Source organism: Saccostrea cucullata, unplaced genomic scaffold (genome assembly GCF_032062105.1).
Source record: "Saccostrea cucullata isolate Sc308-1 unplaced genomic scaffold, CSIRO_AGI_Scuc_v1 ctg1208, whole genome shotgun sequence".
In the NCBI taxonomy this organism is placed as follows: Eukaryota; Metazoa; Mollusca; class Bivalvia; order Ostreida; family Ostreidae; genus Saccostrea; species Saccostrea cuccullata.
This window is the reverse complement of record NW_026921317.1, coordinates 78,460-100,661: the sequence shown is the minus strand read 5'-3', so window position 1 is coordinate 100,661 and position 22,202 is coordinate 78,460. Positions and strand designations below refer to the sequence as shown.

Below are 22,202 nucleotides of genomic sequence, written 5' to 3'. Positions count from 1 at the left end.
CAATACCGCACTTGACATAAAACTATACTTGCAAACTGTTTTACTTTAAGGTCAGACAACACGTTCCTCAATAATATATAAATTTTTCTAAGAATTTGTCATTAAAGTAAAGGTATTCAAATAAGTTTCCTCACAAAAAATTAGGGTACCTTACCAGGCATTTGGACAAGATACCACAGGGTCATATTTCTTATATATAACTCTTATGGGTAATCTTCTGAATGGCCTATATCACAATTTTTGGTGTACTTATATTTAAAAACATTTTGAAAACAATGTAGAGTTTGGAAGAGAATGACAAATTTGAATTATTTTTATATAATACTAAGAGATACAATACATATATTTTAGGAACGTGTCGTCTGACCTTAAAAATGACAGTTGAATGGCGTAAATTTGTGGCGACTCATCAGAAAAATAATGTAAATATAATAAATGAATTTTAATTTTTGAAGATTCATGAGGTATATGAACTACAACGCTTCACTCGTGAATCTTCAAAATTAAATTCATTTCTTAAACTCATGGCACCCAGGGGTAGGTTGGATCCACAAAAGGGGATCAATATTTTTACTTTGTAAAATCAAGGGAAAATAATTAGAATTCTTTTAAAAACAGAGGGGTGATGCACTTATAAGTTGCACGCTTCAATACAAGAATCTTTAAGTAGTACAGATTTGAAAAGTTGATCAAGAATATAGGACGAAAATGAGCTGTATTTCAAAATATGTAATCGTTACAAATCCTCAGGAGCAGTGTTGTGCTTACTCAAGGATTTGTCTATTTTTATTTTTTAATATTTAAATCATTGCTCGCAATCTTTAAAAAAAAACTAGATTCTAAATTGTTTTTTTTTTAATATATCTGTAGAAAAGAAGGTGTCACGATAAATAATACAGACTCTTGGCATATTTCCATATATGATGTATGTACTTTTTTATAAAACATAGTCTTAGAAGATAAAAGATATTAATAAATATGCAGGTATCATCAGGAGTTTTACAACGTATTCATTTTACATACATGGCATTTTTACATACATTCATCCCATTGTAATAAATAAGTTATTAAAATACTATACGTATGTCACTTGTTAAAGTCAGTAGTTTTTGCGACAAATTGAGCACTTGAAAAATTGCTTTAAACAAATTATACATCTGCACAGAAACTCATGTAACAAACTGAATTCTTTTTGAGTGAATATCATCGTTCCACGTGTACCCAACAGCAGACACAACAAAAAACAACAAACATAATTCAAATAGAACAAAAACGAAATTTCCACTTTGAATAGACGGTATGATTTTTGGATTGGAAAAGCTCCCATGATTACAGTCAGACTGCCAGGAGCGATTTCAGCATATCACAGCTTAAAGTTGTAACCCCAGTCACTCTAGAGTTTTTCAGAAGTCGTTTCATTATTTGTATATAATGCCCCTTTCTGATTAAGGTCCTGATTTCTGAATTCAATCCCGTACGGTCTAAGATGGTACACATAAAATTCTAAGGAGTACATGCTCTCTGGTTTAATATAATGAAACGAAATGGAATAGTCACTGATGCTCTCCACGCCCTGAAACAAAAAAAAATCATTTGTAGAGTGTGTAATGTATGATAGAGTCTACAACATGCTAATCTGGAGCTAGTCATGCCAATTTTTGTAAACGTGCAGTAAGCAGGCTTTCTACTCTAAGATGAAGTAGGAGGATAAAACAGAAGTAACCCAGTAATTATAAACAGTAGGGAAAAGTAGTAGAAAACATAGAAGTCGTAACCATCTTACGGTATCACCATCACCGTTGAAATTCAACGAACAATAATTAAAATATATATATGTGTATATTGTCTAGCAAACTACCTTCCTCATTTTTTCTTACATGCCTTAAGATATATTTTTATGAAATTATTATGCATCAGTTTGAAATCTGACTTGTTGAACAAGAGGCCCACGAGCCTTATAAGTCACCTGAGTATCATGTAACAACTTTCATGATATACAAATTGAAGTTTGTTCGTGTTTTAAACCAGAGACAAAAAAATTCACAATTTTGAACGAGACACCATTGCTTACATTAACTTTACACTTAGCATGCTTACTTTGGTTGCTTAATACCCAGAGGTAGATCAGAGTAACAAAGAAAAAATGCATTTCCATAACCAGTTTATAACCAGTTGTGCACCCCACCCCACAGAGACCACTGACCCTGGGGTCACATATTTCAAAATTTTCAAAAAAAAACATCTTTGCTCATCATGAGTGGTTGATTAATACCAAAGAGCAGATTTCATTAATTTATTTTCAGAATACTGGTATGTAACCCCCAACCACCCCTTGACCCGAGGGTCCTTAATTATTCATTTTGGAAGAGGCAAATTTCTTCATCATAAATATGTACTTAGATCATTCGCATATTACCCATGAGCAAATGAAAAGATTTTCAAAACATTCATGCATTTTTACTACCGGTATGTAATCATTGCCCCGCCCTAAAACCAGAACCCCTGGCCCAGGAGCCATGAAATTCACAAATTTGGAAGAGACATACTTTCTCATCATAACAATGGAATTGGTTTAATACCCATTAGCATAGAATATTTTTTTTAAGAATTGGTTTATTTTCATAATAAATACAGCCCCACCCAAATACAAGAACCTCTGACCAAGGGGCTACGAAATTCACAAATTTGGAAGAGGCACTCTTGCTCATCATAACTATATACATACCTAGTTTATTTAATACCCAGGAGCAGAGGAAAAGATTTTCAAAGAATTAATGAATTTTCACTATATAATCAATAGAGCCCCCCCCCCCCTTATATCTAACCAAATCCCCTGACCCAAGGGCCATGAATTTCACAATTTTGGAAGAGGCACTCTTGTTCATTATAACTATAGTTTTACTTGAAAAGAAAATGTAGGCGGGAACCGAGAGTTAGCGTGCGTATTTCTACAGTGTTCGAGTGGGGCTATATAGATCATGCAGCGAACGTGTATTATTTCTTTGAAAATCTTCATCTCTACTCCTGGGTAATAAAAAAACTAAGTACATAGTTATGATGAGCAATAGTGCCTTTGTCAAATTTATGAAATTCATGGCGCCTGGGTCATTGGTTCTGGTTGGGGGGGGGGGGGGGTCTATTGCTTATATAGTGAAAATACATTAATTCTTTGAAATTTTTCTCCTTTAACTTTTGGTACTTAATAAACCAACTAAGTATATATTTTTTTTACAACTTTATTCTTTATCAACCTTAAACAAGTACATACGACAAAACGTCAGAAATACTCAAGCTGTAGAAGGTCTATTAGGAAGTGTCATTAATATCCTAAAGTGGTATAAGATGAGGGCTGTTGAGTTCAATCTTCTGTTGAATAAACTACATGTGCTTGAAACAAAATTCATATATTGAATTTAATTAGAAGAAATATAATTAATAGTACTACTTTTAAAGATGAATTTACGTGACACACTCTCGGGAATACTTTGTCATAGTAACGCAGCCGTTTCTTAATTTAATGATTTTATTTTATGTAGACATTTAGTATACATCAAACTACATACGTTTTTTGTATTTTTTTGCTTAATGACGTACATCACATTCAATATATACATCAATCTAAATAGCTTGCTACACGCCTGTAGAAAAGTTTTTCAAAGTGAAGGGGTGGGGCTCCGGGCTTAAAAAAATCCACGTGACTACGGGTTCATCCATTGTTGCAAACCACGGCCAAATGTACGATCCTCTCCTACTCCGGACCGTGGCTTCAGACGATGGGGTTCATCTAGCTGAGCGGCATGTCAATTGATACATAAATCCGTACGAATCCAAAAAAAGTTAATATAAAATAGGTTCCGTTACCAAAGCTTACGAGAAAACGAGAATTTAACATTGATTTTGTGCTATTATTTTAATGTCACTCAAAGTACACATCATTTGCAGGCCCGTGAAAAGCAATTTCAGTTGAGGGTACAGCTATACATTTTCTGGCCATGCATTGTAGAATTTGTTAACGATGGGGTAACCGAGGATGCTTTGTTACAACGCACTTTGAAAAAAATTATCAAAGTGCGTTAAATTTGGGACCAAACCAACGCACTTTGAAAAAATAAATTTTCTTTTCAAAGTGCGTTAATATCGACCATATTAATGCACTTTGAAAAAAATATGTATTGCTAGGTCAATATTCTTGCAAATCTTAGGTATGATTAATTATTAAACACTTTGATAACTTTTCGGTGATGCGGTCACATCAGGATGTTAAAGTGAGCTATTTTGATTTTCCATACTTTGAAAATTCTTTCTCTCTTAAATGTTTACTGTACTTAATTTTTTTCTAGTTTGCATGCATTTTATTTAGTAGTAAACTAATTTATTGAAAGTTTTCAACGTCATACCGCTTGTATAAATACATGTATATATATTTGGGTGTAACATAGGGCTTAGTCTACAGAGTTTTGGGACATCCTCTTTTAATCCTCTCTGATTTAAGCTAATCTGTTTGCTTTTTACATTATGTATCTTCTCAACTACATTATATCTTTTATTTATGACCAAAAGCAGGATTAGTTGGGGGGTTAAAGTCAAAGTAGAAAAAAATTTGATATGGATAAAAAAATGTTTTGACTCTTTGTCAATACAATGCAAAATAAGTTCAATTCAAATATGAATTGTATTTGTGTCTTACCTGCATTCAAATGTCTGCAATAGATATAAGATGATAGGAGAAAGTAGAAGCAAAGGGATGGCAGTAAAGGATAGGCACCAGATCAAGCGAGGGAAGAATGCAAAAACATCCACAACCATTTACACGTCATTTCCTACCCAAATGCCGGACTTTGAACACTTTAAGGTCGCTCACAGAGGTTTTAAAACCAAAATAAATTAATACGAAAGGAACACTTTACAATTATTTTTTTAATTTCAGATATGCTAATTATGGTATCGATCTAAAAATAAAAAATAAAAGTTGCAAGCCATAAACCATGAAAGAATATTTTTAAGTAAATATGCAATTATAAACCTAGGGTCAGTTTAAATTTTGTAGTCCATTAAATATGCCATATGGTCGTAAGTGATAGACAAAGAATTCTAGTCCGTACATTTTACGAGGACCGACGTAGTGGAAAGAAATAGCATAATCGCTGATACTATCTAGCCCCTGGAAATATAATAATAAAATAATAATAATAAATATCATAAATAAATGAATAAAATATCAACTAATTAGATATAAAGGGTTCCAAGATGCTATGAATGTACACAGGTTAACATATGTAAGGGGCACAGAACACGATACAAGTGAAGAACTTTGACTTAAAAAAAATGAAGAAAAATCAAGATATAAAACCAAAAATCAAATGTTTACTACCAGGGTAAATAGAAACTACTGCAAAATATTCGTTATGCTCATTTTGTCAAATGAAAAGAAAATATTGTATGTAGTAAAAACAATATGCGTGATATTGAAATATAGAAACTTAATTTGTGCTTCGAATATTAAAGCAGAATACGGCTCGTAAATAGGTATACGCCATTTTCAATATTACTATCTACAATATCAGTACCGGGGTACACTCTTCACATTGGTTACACTTGACTGCTTTAATGGTGTGTCCCCATTTCGCCTTATAGTATTTATGAATATCATTATTTTATAATTTTTAGATTGAATTTAACAGTTCATGGGAATTTATGAATACAGTGAATGAAATAATACATGTAATACCAAGTTTTTTTTTTAAAAGCTTTATACTAAATATATTTAATTTTCATCAGCTTAATTCATCTTAAAACTTACTAAGGCGAAATGGGAATGCTAAATTTTACAGTTAAGGCGAGATGGGAACAAACCGCTTTAATTGTCGCGGATATTGGCGTGGATTGGGCAACCCGTGTTTGTGCTGGTTATCTTGCTTTACCTGTATTTACATTTTATTGCAGTTACGTGTATAGGTGTTGTTTGTATACTGTTTAGACCTTTGTTGTAATTTTCTTTGGCATCTTACTTTCCTGCATCAGAAGAAGCACAGTTATTTTTTTTTAATTGATTTTCATGTGTATTTTCATAAATGTTTGAAAATGCATTGATGTACCTTTAGCAGTTTTAATTTTATGGCGCTTGTCCACGAACTTTTTGAAACTCCTCGTAGCATATCTCGTAGTTTATAAAGGGTAAGAACATTCTGATGTGTATATTTTTTTCTGTATAATTAACCTAAAATTCTGAATAACTTTGTAAACCAATCTTAGTCCCTGTGTAGGAATTGTGCTGTTGCCCCATCTACCCCGGGCACTGATTTGAACAAACTGAAAAATGTGCATTATTTAATCTTGTCCTTGCTGTTCATAAAAGGAAGATTTTAACGATTTTTTTCGGCTATATTTCATCATGTATTTTATTTTATTTAATATTATTATGGTCTCATTTATCCCAGCAACCAATGATTCAAACAAACTCCAATATTTTAACGTGTATTTTTTCACTTTTTAGAAACGGAAAATAATTACCTTTCTGGCCCCGTTGGCGTCATACTTATAGTACCAATTAGGATATCCTCCGTTAAGATGGGTTTCTGGGTCGAAGCAATGAAATCGGCTCCTTCCAAGAGCGTCGGTAGAATTTGCTGTTTTAACCCCGAGGTTTTGCATGCATTTGCCCAGCTCGGCGTCCTCTGCTCCGCCATCTTGTCTACAAAACTTTGGATCTTGACCGGTTGTTCCTAATCTTCTTAATGTCTCCTTGCTGAGGATATACCCTGCGCCGCCACTATAATACCCCTGTCGAACTATCGTTCTAAAATGATGTCCAAAATAAACAGGTTCCATTTTGTCACGTGATGAAAGAAAATATCGGAGATTTTCCATTATAAAATATGTGTCATCATCCGCTTTCATAAACCAATCAGCTTCATCATAATAGTGGTCAAAGACATATTTGAATGCTCGCATAGTTTTTCCCGTCAGATGTTCACGGCCCTCTGATATATTAAGTCCAATCGTGGGAAAAGTGTTATTTGTAACAGAGCTGAAGAATATCAGCTTGGTACATCGTTTGCCCCAGGTTTTCTTCACATGTATTGCTTTCTTTTCAAGATTTTGTGGCCCTGTCATTATCCAACACAAGACCCGAATTTGTTCAGCCAATTTTCTAGCAACATTGTCATTATCTGAATAAAAGAAAATAATATCTCCCCCAGTTTTTCCAGGCAAATCCCTTCAATTGTTTGAAATGTACAATACAAGTATACTAAAATTTAAATGTTCCCTCATTTTGCAGTATTTCTATTGGCTTGAACAACATGTACTGGCTAAATTCTGAATACCCCTTAAATATAATGCATCCAAATTACAAGGATATTGACTCATTTAAGAATGACGTTTACTCAGGGTTTAAGTTTATAGAGGAAGGGTTAATGGTACATTGTACAAGTTACAAAATGTTAAATCAAAAATTGTTTGAAACAGACAAAATGACCAATTCATATAAAAACATCAATATCAAAATCTTTTTTATTCTTAAAATATATACATGTATTTTGTAAGATTGTTAATCTTAAAAAAAATAAGTTTCTTTGTTTTTGTTTTTCTTAATTGGTGCCTATATTATATTTGTAAGAACTCATGTATTACAGGGAAAAACCTTATTCTCCTTTTTTTTTATGACGGGGGCATAAAAACAAAAAATGATTGATAAATAGAAATGCTAGTGCTCTCAATGCAATTGTTTCATGTAAATTTCATTTAGTAATTTAACAAGAGGCCCACGGGCCTTATAGGTCACCTGAGTATCATGTAACAATTTAACTTTCCAACAATTGAATTTCTTTCATGTTTTAAACCAGATGCCATGAAATTCACAATTTTGAAAGAGGCACCATTGCTTATCATAATCATACATTAAGCATACTTACATGTACTCTTAACTGGTTACTTAATACTCAAAGGTAGATCAGAGTAACAGAGTTAATGCACTTCCACCTTATAACCAGTTGTGCACCCCACCCCAGAGGAACCACTGACCCTGGGGCCACATATTTCCTTTTTTTTTTTTAAATTATCATAAATTTTATTTCATCATAAATGGTTGATTAATACCAAAGAGCAGATTGCAAAGCCATTAATTTATTTTCAGACTATACCCCCCCACCCTCGATACCCCTAACCAAGGAGACATGAAATTAACATTTTGCTATGAGGCAACTTTTTTGTCATAAATAAATAAACCTAGATCATTGGCATAATACCCAGGCGCAAAGGAAAAGATTTTCCAAGAAAGAATTAATGTATACCAGTATTCACTTTATAATCAAAGGAGTACCCCCTCCCCTTTACACCAAATGGCAAAACTCCTGACCCAGGGGCCATGAAATTCACAATTTTATTTGAGGCACCCTTGCTCATTATAACTATATACTAAGTTAGTTTATTAAATACCCAGGAGCAGAGAAGATTTTCAAAGATTTAATGTATTTTCACTATATAATATATATAGCCCCACCCTAACACCAGAACTCCTGACCCTGGGGCCATAAAATTCACAATTTTGGAAGAGGCACTCTTGCTCATCATAACTATGTACTTATTTAGTTTATTTAATACCCAGGAGCAGAGAAGAAGATTTTCAAAGATTTAATGTATTTTTACTATATAATCTATATAGCCCCGCCCTAACACTAGAATCCCTGACCCTGGGGCCATAAAATTCACAATTTTGGAAGAGGCACTCTTGCTCATTATAACTATGTACTTAGTTAGTTTATTCAATACCCAGGAGCAGAGAAGAAGATTTTCAAAGATTTAATGTATTTTCACTATAAAATCTATATAGCCCCACCCTAACACCAGAACCCCTGACCCTGGGGCCATAAAATTCACAATTTTGAAAGAGGAACTCTTGCTCATCACAACTTTGTACTTAATTAGTTTATTTAATACCCAGGAGCAGAGAAGAAGATTTTCAAAGAAATAATGCATTTTCACCATATAATCTAATAGCCCCGCCCTAACACCAGAACCCCTGACCCTGGGGCCATGAAATTCACAATTTTGGATGAGGCACTTTTGCTCATCATAACTTTGTACTTACTTTGTTTATTAAATACCTAGGAGCAGAGAAGAAGATTTTCAAAGAAATAATGCACTTTTACTATGTGATCTATATAGCCCCGCCCTAACACCAGAACCCCTGACCCAGGGGCCATGAATTTCACAATTTTGGTAGAGGACTCAATGCTGATTACAATCATGTCAACAGTTTGACTGCTTAATGTCCAGGAGTAAAGAAGAAGATTTTTAAAGATTGCATTAATTTTAGTGGTTTACGCCCCACCCCGCAGGCCCCAGGGGGGCAGGGACCATGAAATTCACAATATTTGTTTCCCTTCACCCATAGATGCTGTATATCAAATTTGGTTGAAATTAATTCAGTAGTTCCAGAGAAGAAGTTAAAAATGTTCAAAAGTTTACGAACGACGTACGACGAACGACGACAGACGAAAACGGATAGCAATAGGTCACCTGAGTTTACTCAGGTGACCTAAAAATTGACACATTTTGGGTTTCAGGAATCAAAATGGAAATAATTTTACATATATGATTTTATAGATATAATTTTAAAAATTCGATACAAAAACTCCCCTATCCGTGGAAATGTAGAAGAACCATTAAATTGCTAGAATACATTGAGCATTTAGCTAAAATAAAAAAATGAAATTCAAGGCCCTTTTATAGTCCAGGATTCAAATTCTAGGCCAAGGAACTGCTAGAGATATATATAAACAATTTAATCCTTGGCCTAGGATGTTTGTCTGTCGTGCTAATATATACTTCAGTAATGTGCTTATGATTGCTATTAATTAACTAATTTTCTTGGAATTCTAGAGTAAGAAAAGTATTGCAAAGAACAAGATCATCCATATCCCCATTCTAAGTACTGTTTAAGTGTTATGTATGTATTGTCTTGCATTCTTTCTATGTCTATGGCTTGAATTATTTCCATTGTATCTTAAAGAGCCTGCGATTTTACTTCATGCTTCAGATCAAATACACTGTTTGATTCTGAATCATCTTATGGAAAGTGAAAACAAAGTTTTTTGAAGTAACCAGTATGGTTGTTATTGATACCTACATTGATTAACATATTAATTATAACAAAATCAAAGATGACAATTCAAAGGAACTTGTCTTTACAAGTATTAAACAGTCACTCTTCTCTGATGGATAGATCCCTTGCAGCACTAGCTATACAGTGTACTTAGCCTATTAGTTCAGTCGGTTTTCAATTCGAGGGTTGTAGGTTCAAACTAGTGTGTGGACTTTCCCTATTATCTATTTGATCATTTTGACATTTCAGTAATTGTGCTTGATACTAACCAAGATGCTTGTGTTCATCATCAAAATTCACCCCTCTGATGTCCTCTTGAGTGACCCGTTTGTCCATATCCTCGTGCATTTCGTCGTATGATTTGGCCACTTCCTGTAATGACCTTGAGGAGAGGTAGCTATCGAATTTTTCTGCTGCATACTTCCGGGTCACAATAAAGGGTGTTTGAAGTGAGGAAAAACTAGCGATGATAAATGAAATTACCAGGCCGACCGACAAACCAAAACAGAAATTAAGATGGGACGCGTGAAAACATCCAAGTGCTAAAAAGAAAACAAAGACAATATTAAATTGAGAGTTTTCTCCCAAGTTTCAAGTGTCTATATGTAAATTGACAAACACATCATTTTATAATTGTCAATGTGGTCAGTTAATCTAGGAATACATGTAATGAATGTCTTTTTTAATTTTGAATATTGTAAAGTAAATTGTACATAAAAGCATTTCTTATTTTGATCCAGAGATAGGGTAACCGGTTTTTCCCCGCGTCCCGCACTGGGATTCGAACCCACGACTTAAGGGTCAACCCCTGACTCCGCGACTCTAGAGGTTACACTCTAACCAATCTAATTCCAATAGAGAGTTTTTTTTAGCACGAGATATTCCCTTTTCGTCATCGTACTGGAGGCCAATAAGCCCCGATTCCTTCCTTAACTGGCCATGCTTGAAAATGTGATTATAACAGTTTTTCTTTCGAATTTCTTATTTATTTCATAATTTAAAGATTTTTGCCCCTATATTTCTGCCATGAACATGTTTACAATAGGTTTCTTAATAAGACCTAATACTCAGGCCTCCCGTCACAAAGCAAACGTCAGCTAGTTTGTACACCAGTCTACCGTAATCCGTACAAAAGTAGAAACTTTTGGACAACTGAACATACGAAACAAGGTTTTTTCTGTGAATGCTCTACCGTGAATTTTGCATATGAGTATGCGTATCAGTTAGCTCTGAGTCTCAAGAATGTCAGCTGTCCTGTGTAACGTGTACAAATCAATTCGATACCTCTCACTTTTATATTCAAGATTCAGTATATCTTTATTTTTTCACTTTCATGCCATAAATTTATCATGTAATTTTCTTTCAGGAGTAAATGATAATTTTATTTTAAATGGCAAAGAGTATTGGAGGACATGATATTTTTTTAATTGCGAAGTGTCTCACAAGCCAAAACTATAATCATTACCAAAATACTTAAAAGAATTTGAAATCAATTTTAAAGGATTCTGGTTATAGTAATATTTGGAGTCAGAATCAATAATTTAACAGAGCTTGGCTTATTAAAAGTTATAAACTACCAATTGAAACGGGAAGATGGGGAGATACTGAAAGGGTTAATAGAAAATGTTTTTTATGTAAAAATGATGTTGGTGACGAATTTCATTATATTTTATGCTGTGATAAGTTGAAAGATGAAAAAAAATGGTATATTCAAAATTATTATGTTTCAAGACCAAATGTTATCAAGTTTAATGATCTGTTTTCTTCTAAAAATGTTGGGTTATTAAGTAAACTTAATTTGTTCATTAATAAAAATTGTAAACGAGAAAATCATACATGTACCTCCAGGTTAATAACATCTATATATACAATTAATATTATATGGAAATATGATGCGATTATAAACACAATTTGTATATATATGAAACATGTTCTGCTCACGCATTTTGTTTATATGTTATATATTCTGCTCACGCATGCATATATGTTGTAATAATATGTTGCTTTAATCTCTATGTTGTTTAATAACAAGCAAAGAGATATTAATAAACTGGTAAATCAAAATCCTTTGGGTTTACTGTAAGCTTACCTATTGATCAAATTCAAACATTTTCATTTCATTGTGTTTTCCCACTTTTGTATGTTTTTCTTTCAATACATAAAATTCTAATGGGATGTTATACATTTATGGTAACCCCAATTTTTACTGGTATGTTTATACCCAGTTGTTAAAAAAGCAATTCATTTTCAAATGTTACTACTTATCTAGCATATAAACTACGTCGAGGGTTTATAAATTCCCAAGGTCATAAAATATGCATATACCGAAAAACAAATTTAAGAACTGGCAAGTAAGAGAATCATATGTCATAAAGGGTTAAGAACACTTAGTACTCGTTAATAATTCCTATCACTTTATGCCACTTAATTATTTAGTTATTCATAGTAATTTCCATGACACTTCTCAATTATTCAAAATCTTTGAAAAGGTGCATTTCTTGAAATAGAACCATTTCCAGGTAAGCTTGGACTTTCAGTAAGACGAGGCATTAATATTCTCGGCGCTGTGTAATTAGCGTCTGTCAAATGTCGAATAGATTCTTATTGGTTAAGAAATTAATACCATCAGAACCTTAAATTGTTGTTGATAACGACGAGACGACTTAAGCTCCACCTCTTTGCCGGATGAGGCAATGTTATTGGTCATTCGATTCACTTATTGGCATTTGCCCGAATTTCTATCCTATGTATATTTCTTCTTCTTCTTCTTCCCATACGAGTTTACTCTTACTAGAGCGTTGAACTCGGACTGTCACACGCGACGGACAAGGCTAAAAACCCGATAAGGGAACTATGTACTATAAAAAAATAAAAACTGGCACACTTAGTTGGTGTTGGTAGGCAGCTGGCTCCTTGTGTATGAGTCCAGCTGTGTCCGGAAGGACTAATGTTGGTGCTGAGGCAACTACAGATGGTAAGTTATTCCAGTCTAGAATTGTCCTCGGAAAGAAGGAATATCGATGTGCATCGATCCGAGTGTGTGGTAGACGGTATGTGTAGCTGCCTCTGGTCCTTCTGTCACTGGGTGTCAGGTACATATCTGCAGGGATAGCCACCAAAGCATGTTCAATCTTGTATAACAAGACGAGTCTTATCTTCATTCTTCTTGTTTGTAATGGTTCCCAGTGTAGATCTTGTAGCATCTGGGTAACACTCCCAGGGTGGTTATCATGGTAGTTTTTGGTGGCAAATCGTGCTGCTCGTCTTTGCACTTTCTCCAGCTGATGGACTTGCTTGGAGTTCCAGGGATCCCATGCTGCACAGGCGTATTCTAGAATCGGTCGTACTAATCCCTGGTATGCTGCGGATCCGACATCCCCTCATATTCCTCCTGATGAAGCCCAGTGTCTTGTTGGCTTTTGCTGTGATGTTACTGATGTGGTTGTCCCATCGTAGGTCTTTACTAATGGTGACTCCAAGGTATTTGCTGGAATCAACCACATCTAGGAGGTGCCCATGTATAGAATAAGTAGCGGTGATGGGTTTCCGCTTTCTGGTAACTTGAATAACAACACATTTCTCTGGGTGGAATGCCATCTGCCAGTCCTCCTCCCATCTGGTCAGAGAGTTGAGATCCTTTTGCAAGGTGACTGCATCATCCTTATTTGTGATGGGTCTGCAAGGGAGACAGTCATCTGCAAAAAGGCGAGTATCTTGACTGAAGAGTTGATCCATGGCTGGGAATGCCTATTCCTACTCAGTTTGGTTGGTACATGCTTCTGTATCATGTCTGTGACGTGGTTCTTAAACTGGGTCCATGAAACATTGATGTCATTATTTATCACTAATTCGGTTGCCAGGTTCTTCAAGCTTTCCTGGATTGCTTGTGTGTCGGCTCTCTTCCATAGGAAAATTTTCCTCTGCCCTGGTTTGGCCAAGATAGGTGTAATAAGTGTGTCCAACATAACAATGTCATGGTCACTTTTGCCCAATGCTGGCAGAAGCTTGCACTTCTCTACTAGGGAAGAGTGGGAGACAAAGAAGAGGTCAAGTGTTTTGTCATCTCTGGTTGGAAAATCTACAATCTGATCCAAGGCTAGGTCATCCTGCATGTTGCAGTACTGGTCAGTTACTCTTGTTGGGACTGATCGACCAGTAATTTGACTTTTATATCAGGAAGATTGAAATCTCCTCCAAGTAATTTGACTTTATATCAGGAAGATTGAAATCTCCTCCAAGTATGAAGTAAGAACTCTTGTGTTTATTCCGAATTTCAGTGATATCGTTGATTAGCGAGAATGTATAATCGTCGTCAACCCTGTTTGGTGGCCTGTATGCAGCACTGATGATTGCTGATTTGCTGTTAAGGAGGTCAACCTTGATGCTGATCATCTCAGCTTCTTTCCCACAGTGGACTGCAGAACTGGTAAGATTCTGTCTGACAGCTATCAACACACCACCATGCGGATCCGAAGGCCTTTCCCGTCTGTATACTTCGTACTCACTTGGGATAAACTCTGATGAGGCCATGTCAGCTGTTAACCAAGTCTCTATTTCAACAGTGAAGGACAGCTGCGTAAATTTCAGAAGCTAATTATGTAACGTCGAGAATGCCCCACCTTACTGAAAGTCCAAGCTAAACTGGAAATGATTTTAATACTCAAAACTACAGGTTACTGGTTACCAGCATTGCCCGACAATTAATCGCACAGATTTGGCAAGAAAAAGATTAAGCAAAATTAAATACAAAATCACTGAATATGCAAATTAATTTCTTCACAGTAATTGGCACTTTGCCTCTGTGAAATTTACTGGGATAGGCCAAAAGTGGGATTGAATCAGTCAAATATTTTAAATACACACACTTAAAAATATTGACTTCTGGGAGGAGGCCTTCCTGTGGTTATAGTGAGCACTCCCTCCTGACCGCCTGAAAAAATAAAAGATGATTTCAGGTGCTCCCACTTCCTCAACCTCTACCTTTTGATATACATAACATAATTAATTCATGTCGCTTCATGTGTAGATCTATAGGTGTCTATAGAAACACACACAGATAGCTATATTCACAAAGCTTTCTGGAAAGTTGATTTTACTGTTCGTCTTGCGGTACACCAATGCAACTTGAGGAGCACGTTTATTCAGTTGGTCAGTGGGACGACTTCTCAACGGTTACTTTTATGTTCCTACTCTATATGAATGGACAGGCAAGTGCGGTCAAAAATGTCAAAGGATGATTTATCACTTGTCCAGTAAAACTAATATATATGCATTGCTTTTCAAACACACCTCTGTTCTATCAATTTTTGACCCCCTGTTTCAGATATAAAAAATTTTAAGATTTAAAACAAATGACAATGCTGTACCAAATTTTGTTTAATACTCACAAGTATATTTCCTCTTAGGATTCGAAAGTAAGAAGAAAGTAACTGTAAAATTAGAAGTTACATGTACTTAGCAACACATTTTAAGGCTAGCTTTCTCTTAGCTTTATTCAAACACGTTATCTTACAACAAATAGAAGACAAGCTTTCTCTTAGCTGTGTTCAAACACGTAAATGAAGAAAATCATAGTGAGTTCTCTTTAAAGTGAAAATCAGGCACGTAGCATCAAGGAGGGGGGATGGTTCCTCCCCCCCCCCTACTTTTTTCTTTTTCACACATAACTTTTATTATTGAAAAATGAACGGGGTACACGTAGATGCCCCCCCCCCTCCATATTTTGCTGCATTATTCCAATTAAGGATAAATTAGTAATGTATGAAAAAGATTGGTAGTTGAGGACCCCCCCCCCCACCACTACCACCACCAAATAGGACTTTCGAGTTTGGACAAGTTTCCTTTATTATTAATTTTGTTTTTGTGTTGTGCTTGTAAAGTAAATCCCCATTAAAACAATGCCACGTCACTGAAATTAAAACATTTTGTACATATATTTTGCATAATCCTTCGCACGAAAACTTTAATATCGAGAAGGTTGCCTTACATAAATATCACTTCTTAGATGTAGATGAAATTCATTAACTTTTCAAAAGAAGATAACTGTACATTAAGTAATCTAAATAAATTTTTCTTTCTCCTCGTTATACATTTTGACAGCCTGGAATAAATTAAAGTGTTTACATAGCCATCTCTATAATTACGGTTTTGATTAATTTAATATTTAATACACTTGTATACAGGAATATCTCTCTCTCTCCCTCTCTGAGCGTTAAAGTACATAAGAACTTGAAAATCCTGAAAATTCTGAAGAATCATTTTATGAATATAAATGATTATAGAAGTTTCTTTTATAATAAGCTAAAGCATGTATTCAATTCAATTAAGAGGCTATTTTGATGTAAAGCTATACTAGAAAGTGTCAACTGCCGGTTAATATGAAACTTAAAAACCATTTTTAAAAATCAGTAATTTATTGTTTTATCATAGAGTCCAGCTTTTAACGTAGGTCGCTGGTTTGCAGGACTTTTTTAAGGTGTCCGAAAATGGTTATATTGATTCCTCTAATGGCAGTCTACATATACCTTTATGTATTGGTTTAAGGGTACTTAACACAAACAAAAATTTGATGCATGGATTGATATATATTTTTTGACTGATTTTGATTTAAAATGATATAAATAATAAATCCTTGAAATATAAAGAAATCCTAGGATTTCCTTGGTGCTTAGATATGACTTTGTTTTGCTTTCTATATAATTCTATACAAAATTTTGCACAATTTTTTAACCGGATGACAAAATCTTATTAAAATATCCCACTTTACTTGGTGAACATTATTCAGGTTACCAATTTAAATGTAAATCTAGGAGAAATATTGCCGATTTCTGAAAAAAAAGTTTTTTTGTGTTATTTATCCTAAAAAACATTGAAGACTACAAATCTGTCGCAGATATGCTAGGAATTTTCAGCTTACAAATTTGTATTACATTAGCCGTTTATTTTGGGGTTTGTTGTTTTTTTTTACTCTAGATTTCCACCAATCATCCTCCGATACGACCGATAGGTAATGCTGATTCTACCCTTGTACATGTATTATATATTGATATTGCTATTCAATGTGCCAATCAGATCACTGATGCACATACGAACACTCACACCCCAAGTTAATGTCGCTTCTAAGCCAGTTTATCTAATATAAAGAATTGAAATCCATTTGTATGTGTAATTAAAGATGTACATTTACGATATCTAGAAATATTGAATGAAAACAGACTTATTTTCCTTTAATTGTTTTGGCAATCAATTTTTGAGATGGACGAAGGGTCGAAGACATCGCCTCGACTCAATATTTTTAGTACTTCAATTGGAAACGATATACCATAAAATTGAGTGGGCACGAACAAAACAATTTTATCATAAAACGTAATAATACATGCAGTACATGACTTTACACAATAGAAGTTAATGGAAGAGTTACAAGATAGATAATACCCTAGCTAGCTCTAGACAATTTCAGTGCTGTGCAGAAACAACAGGATGCACTTTCATTACATTTTGATCATTGTTAATGGTGAACTTTTACAAACAGGTTTGTCAACCAGAGATTCGATAAAACAGTTTTAAGACGGTTATTTCTTACTTACCTCGACCCTCCATGTTCAATTTTTCTAAAATTAAACTGTTAGTCAAAGCCTGGTGTATTTATAGATAAGAACCCCCTCCACTACCATCACTGATAACAAACGGAGCAGGTGATTCAGTACTTAACGGTGGCGGATCCAGTTCACTAACATAATTTTAAAACCAATTCAAAGAATCAGGAAAAGTTTAAACGACTTCCTAGTCCAAAGTAATAACCGTTAGATGCAGACGTAGACGAGAACACGTGATTTATATTCTCTTTATAGCCTGGAAAACGCAGCTGGAGATGCTATTACTTTTATGCAATGTTTAATTGTAAACATATTCGTCTTGACACTGTTTTATTGAAGCATTTCAAATTTACTTAAATTCTTAAATATATCTATATATAATTTAGAAAAAAATGTCCGCAATTCCTTAAAAACAATTTACACATATTTTTGAACTGTCCACAGTTAAAAGCATCCCCATTAATAGCGGTACATTGTAGATATGTACAAAAGAAAGTCATTAAAACACTAAATAACTACTAGTATATATGACTGTGTAGAATATTCCTACCTCTGAATTTTCTCTTCATTTCTATCTGACAAATTTTGCTGGGTGCATCCTCAATACGACACAGTGTATTTATCTGATTACTAATGCTGCATTATATATATAAGGAAGAATATATTACTTACATTTTCTGCCACTGGCCAATTGATTATAGTTATGTTTACAGAGTTTGTGCGTATGGAAACAGGTGGAATGAAACGCTTATAGATTTATTCATAAACTAACTAAAACACCCATAAAAGACATATCTTTGTAGGTTAATCTTTATACAACAAGTCTCAGAGTACATATCTCTAAAAATTTACAGACAAAATTGAACATAAAGAAGTGTGATATAATATTTTATTTAGCTATGCACCAAATCACATCAAATTTATGTTAAGGGACTCCGACCCTCAGCCAGGAAGGACAACTCTTTAATTTATAATTTAATTCAAAAAGTCTTTAAATGAAGCTTGAACATTAAATTTTTCATGCAACAATTTTCATTATATGCCTCTCAATGTGCTTCAAGGTTCTTTGACCTCATCGGAAAGGTCTAATTAAAAGTAAAAATTTTTATCCTGTAAAAGCATTTTAGATACCAATGTTTATTAAAATGATATGAAATTAGAAGTGATTTATGGAGCTCTGCAAAGAACCTTGAAGCACATTGAGAGGCATATGATGAAAATTGTTGCATGAAAATATTTAATTTTCAAGCTTCATTTAAAGATTATTTGAATTAAATTATAAATTAAAGTGTTGTCCTTCCTGGCTGAGGGTCGGAGTCCCTTAAAACTTATGAAAATCAAAAATATTCATTTGCCAAGAGAATATTTGAAATCTTTATTGCAAAACATTAACAAATTGATGCTGAATCTGTCCACGTCTTTCAGAAAAAAATCTCAAAATATCTTTATTCTTTATAATTCTCAAAATCTAAACTGTTTTTATGCCAATTTTTCTTTAAAACTGTTAAGAATTATATCTTAATTTAACAAAGACACAAACTTTATTAAGATTGCCTGGAGAAATTTAACAAAACAGCCTTTTGAACATGTAAGTACATGTATACAGTTGTATACGCCCATTTTTTAAATATCATTTTTTTCAAACATTCTTTGCAAAATTTGAAAAAAGAATAAAATTTAAAATGATATAGGCTCAAAATCAATAAAAATAAATATCAAGTAAGTTTGTTTAAAAAAAATGAAAAAGCTTTACGTCCATAAAAGCAATTAAGAATTTTGTGTCTCTGTATGTACTAAATGACATGTAGATCCTATGGACAGAATGCAAAGTGTTTATCTCCATAAATCATGTATATTAAATGCTTTGCACGCACAATGACACTATATTAAGCAGAAATATATACACTTGCAAAATTATTTTCAGTCATCCAAAAAGATTTTATTTCAATAGACAAGTGTTGATCCGAATTTTATATTGGTGTGTAAAATTAAAACCGGATCCGTAAAAGTATGGACCTTCCTAAATGGTCACGTATAATACGACGTACGGATCAGATTACTCTAGATCTCTAACCACTGTGCCACGCAGGCGAGTTAAAGTGGTTACAATCGATAGCAGAATTGCCAATCAGAACAAGCTTCGACCGATTTGCCGTATGTCACAGAATACACGTTTTCTTGACATATTTATGATTTTGTGTTTCTCAAGTAAGCTATTCAAACGCAGAAAAAGACTCTTAAAAGACTTCAATAATTACCCCGGTATCTTCTTATGTTTAATCAGAATATTATAGGATATTTATTTCACTAAATGGAAGAGGAGGAAGGTTACAAGTTCATTCTACATTTTCAACATGATCGTAACAACAATTTATTTATAATTTTAATTCCTAAAAATAACAACTTATGTTCTCTTAGACGACTTTTTTTTCTTTTTAGCCACATGATAAGAATCGATACGATAAGAATCAATACATATGGTGAATTTTCTCCTTCATACTTAATAAATTGTAGCAATGGATCAAGTTTGAAAAGTAGGTACATGTTTGAAGGTCACGAAAGTTGAGATAGAATAAGACTTTGATGAACTGATTTTTGATCTTAGTCTCACTTTTAAAAAAAGGAATATATTGTGGAAAGTGAGACAGGGGTCAGAGCTGGGCTCGTTAGATACTTTTATGGCCCCGGATCCAGATCGACTGATGAGGTTGTCAAATTCACATTTTTTTGTTTAACAGCATAAAAATCAGAGTACAAAGTGCACTTCAGGAAGAGGTATTAAAAAATAAAATCAGCTTACTTAATCATTGAAGTATAGTTCTTCTTATTTTTCAGACTCTATCAACATTTGCTCAACATGTACACAGATCGTATATCTTGCAACTTGGGTTCCTAAAATTGACACTAAAACTCCAGGAATTGGTACTCTCTCATCAGCGTTGAACCCATCTATCCGGTGCCAGAGATGCACTAGTAATGACTGAGTCTTAATTGTGATTCTTCACATAACACTGCAATTTATAGGCTCAATCATTAATCATTACTAGTGCATCGTTCATAGAACATTGCGGTCCTTCGGATGAGACCGCATAAACCGAGGTCCCTAGCAGTAGGTGCTAGCACGAAAAAAAAACCCTCACTGCTCAATGGCCCTTAGTGCCGAGCTTAGAACAAAATTTGCAGCTCTTCATTGACAAGTGGTGCATGGTGTCTCCGTATGAGTGAAAAATTCTCAAGAGGGACGTTAAACAACATACAAACAATCACATAACATTATGTTTCCTACTTATTGTCAGATTACACTTCATAGAAAAACTGACTCAGACCAGTTTTATATACTTACGGAGTTTGCACATTTCAAATCTAAAAACAGAGTCAAAACAGAGACAAACATCTCAGAACTTTATGCTGCTGGAATGCTCTTCCCATTTTTTATTCTTGGCTACGAGTGAAGATAAAGAAGTTCGGAAAATAAGCCTTTCAAAATAAAGTCACTTTTAATTAAAGTGATATATGAGTTAATAGATAGATAGAGATGGAAAGAATGACTGGGGCTGTTTTATGCTCTAAAACAACTCACATAAACCACCACAGCAATTAATGGAATTTCAGTTCAAATAAATTTACTTATCCTTACATTTTCTTTTCTTGTTTAATTTATTTCGATATAAGATTGTGGTTGCACTGTACAAGCTAATTTTATTTTCATTGCTAGTAATTATTTGTGATATTATTTTCTTAGATGATAAATATCGCCGCTCATTGTTCAAATACATGTACCCTTTCCCCCATTAATATGCATGTACATGTATGTAACTTGACAATTAATTAAGTGCATTTATTATAAACTGCGAGCAAAAATGTAATAAAAATGAAACTTGACTTACCTTTGAAGTTCCTATTCATTATAACACTGAATCTTTTTAATTCACGTCATTTTTTCTTCAGTTAATCATTCATTTCGGAACCCCTGTAGAGGATCGTGTTCCATTTTCGTCTTTGTCCAGCGACACTAACTGAAAGGATTACATTCCACTCAATGAATTCAACATTGTTTTCTTCCCCCAATTATCATTAGAAAGTCATTTAAAAGTTGAGAGATTCGATTATAATCTAATTATCATATAAAAGACACGAGGGCTTCTCTCGATTTTTCTCATATTAATACATTCACTTCTTGTCGAAAGTGCTTCCAGGTAAATATATGGATATGACAAATTAGCATACGCATTCCTCGCTTGATTGCAGTCTGACAATTACATAAGAAAGCGGAAGCCAGGGCTGGCGTGCACTTAAAAGATATACGCATGGACGGATAAACTGTCTGACCTCCGTTACATGTAGTCTGAATGACCATTCAGTACAAGGGTTGATCCAAAAGTAATGTCTCAACTATACTATAAAATCTTTATCAACAAAATTTAACTTACTTATTCCCCTATCCAGTTTGATTTTTTACGATATTAAAATTTCTTCAGCTACTAAATTAATACATGTACTAG

General features: G+C 33.9%; 1 protein-coding gene across 2 annotated transcripts; it reads right to left on the bottom strand.

Annotated features, from left to right (window-relative positions):
- Positions 1 to 909: 909 nt before the first annotated feature.
- Positions 910 to 21,893, bottom strand: LOC134259702 (glycoprotein-N-acetylgalactosamine 3-beta-galactosyltransferase 1-like). 2 transcript variants are annotated; one of them, XM_062742292.1, is made up of 5 exons: positions 21,588 to 21,893; positions 10,375 to 10,647; positions 6,511 to 7,169; positions 5,024 to 5,161; positions 1,521 to 1,573 (listed from the first exon to the last, which is right to left on the bottom strand). In XM_062742292.1, the coding sequence occupies exons 1-4, from the start codon at positions 21,604 to 21,606 to the stop codon at positions 5,030 to 5,032; spliced, it is 1,083 nt and encodes a 360-aa protein (XP_062598276.1). In that variant the 5' UTR covers positions 21,607 to 21,893; the 3' UTR covers positions 1,521 to 1,573; positions 5,024 to 5,029. The 2 variants fall into 2 exon arrangements, with proteins under 2 accessions (XP_062598275.1, XP_062598276.1); XM_062742291.1 differs by lacking the exon at positions 5,024 to 5,161 and having other exon boundaries at positions 910 to 1,573; positions 21,588 to 21,888.
- Positions 21,894 to 22,202: the final 309 nt, after the last annotated feature.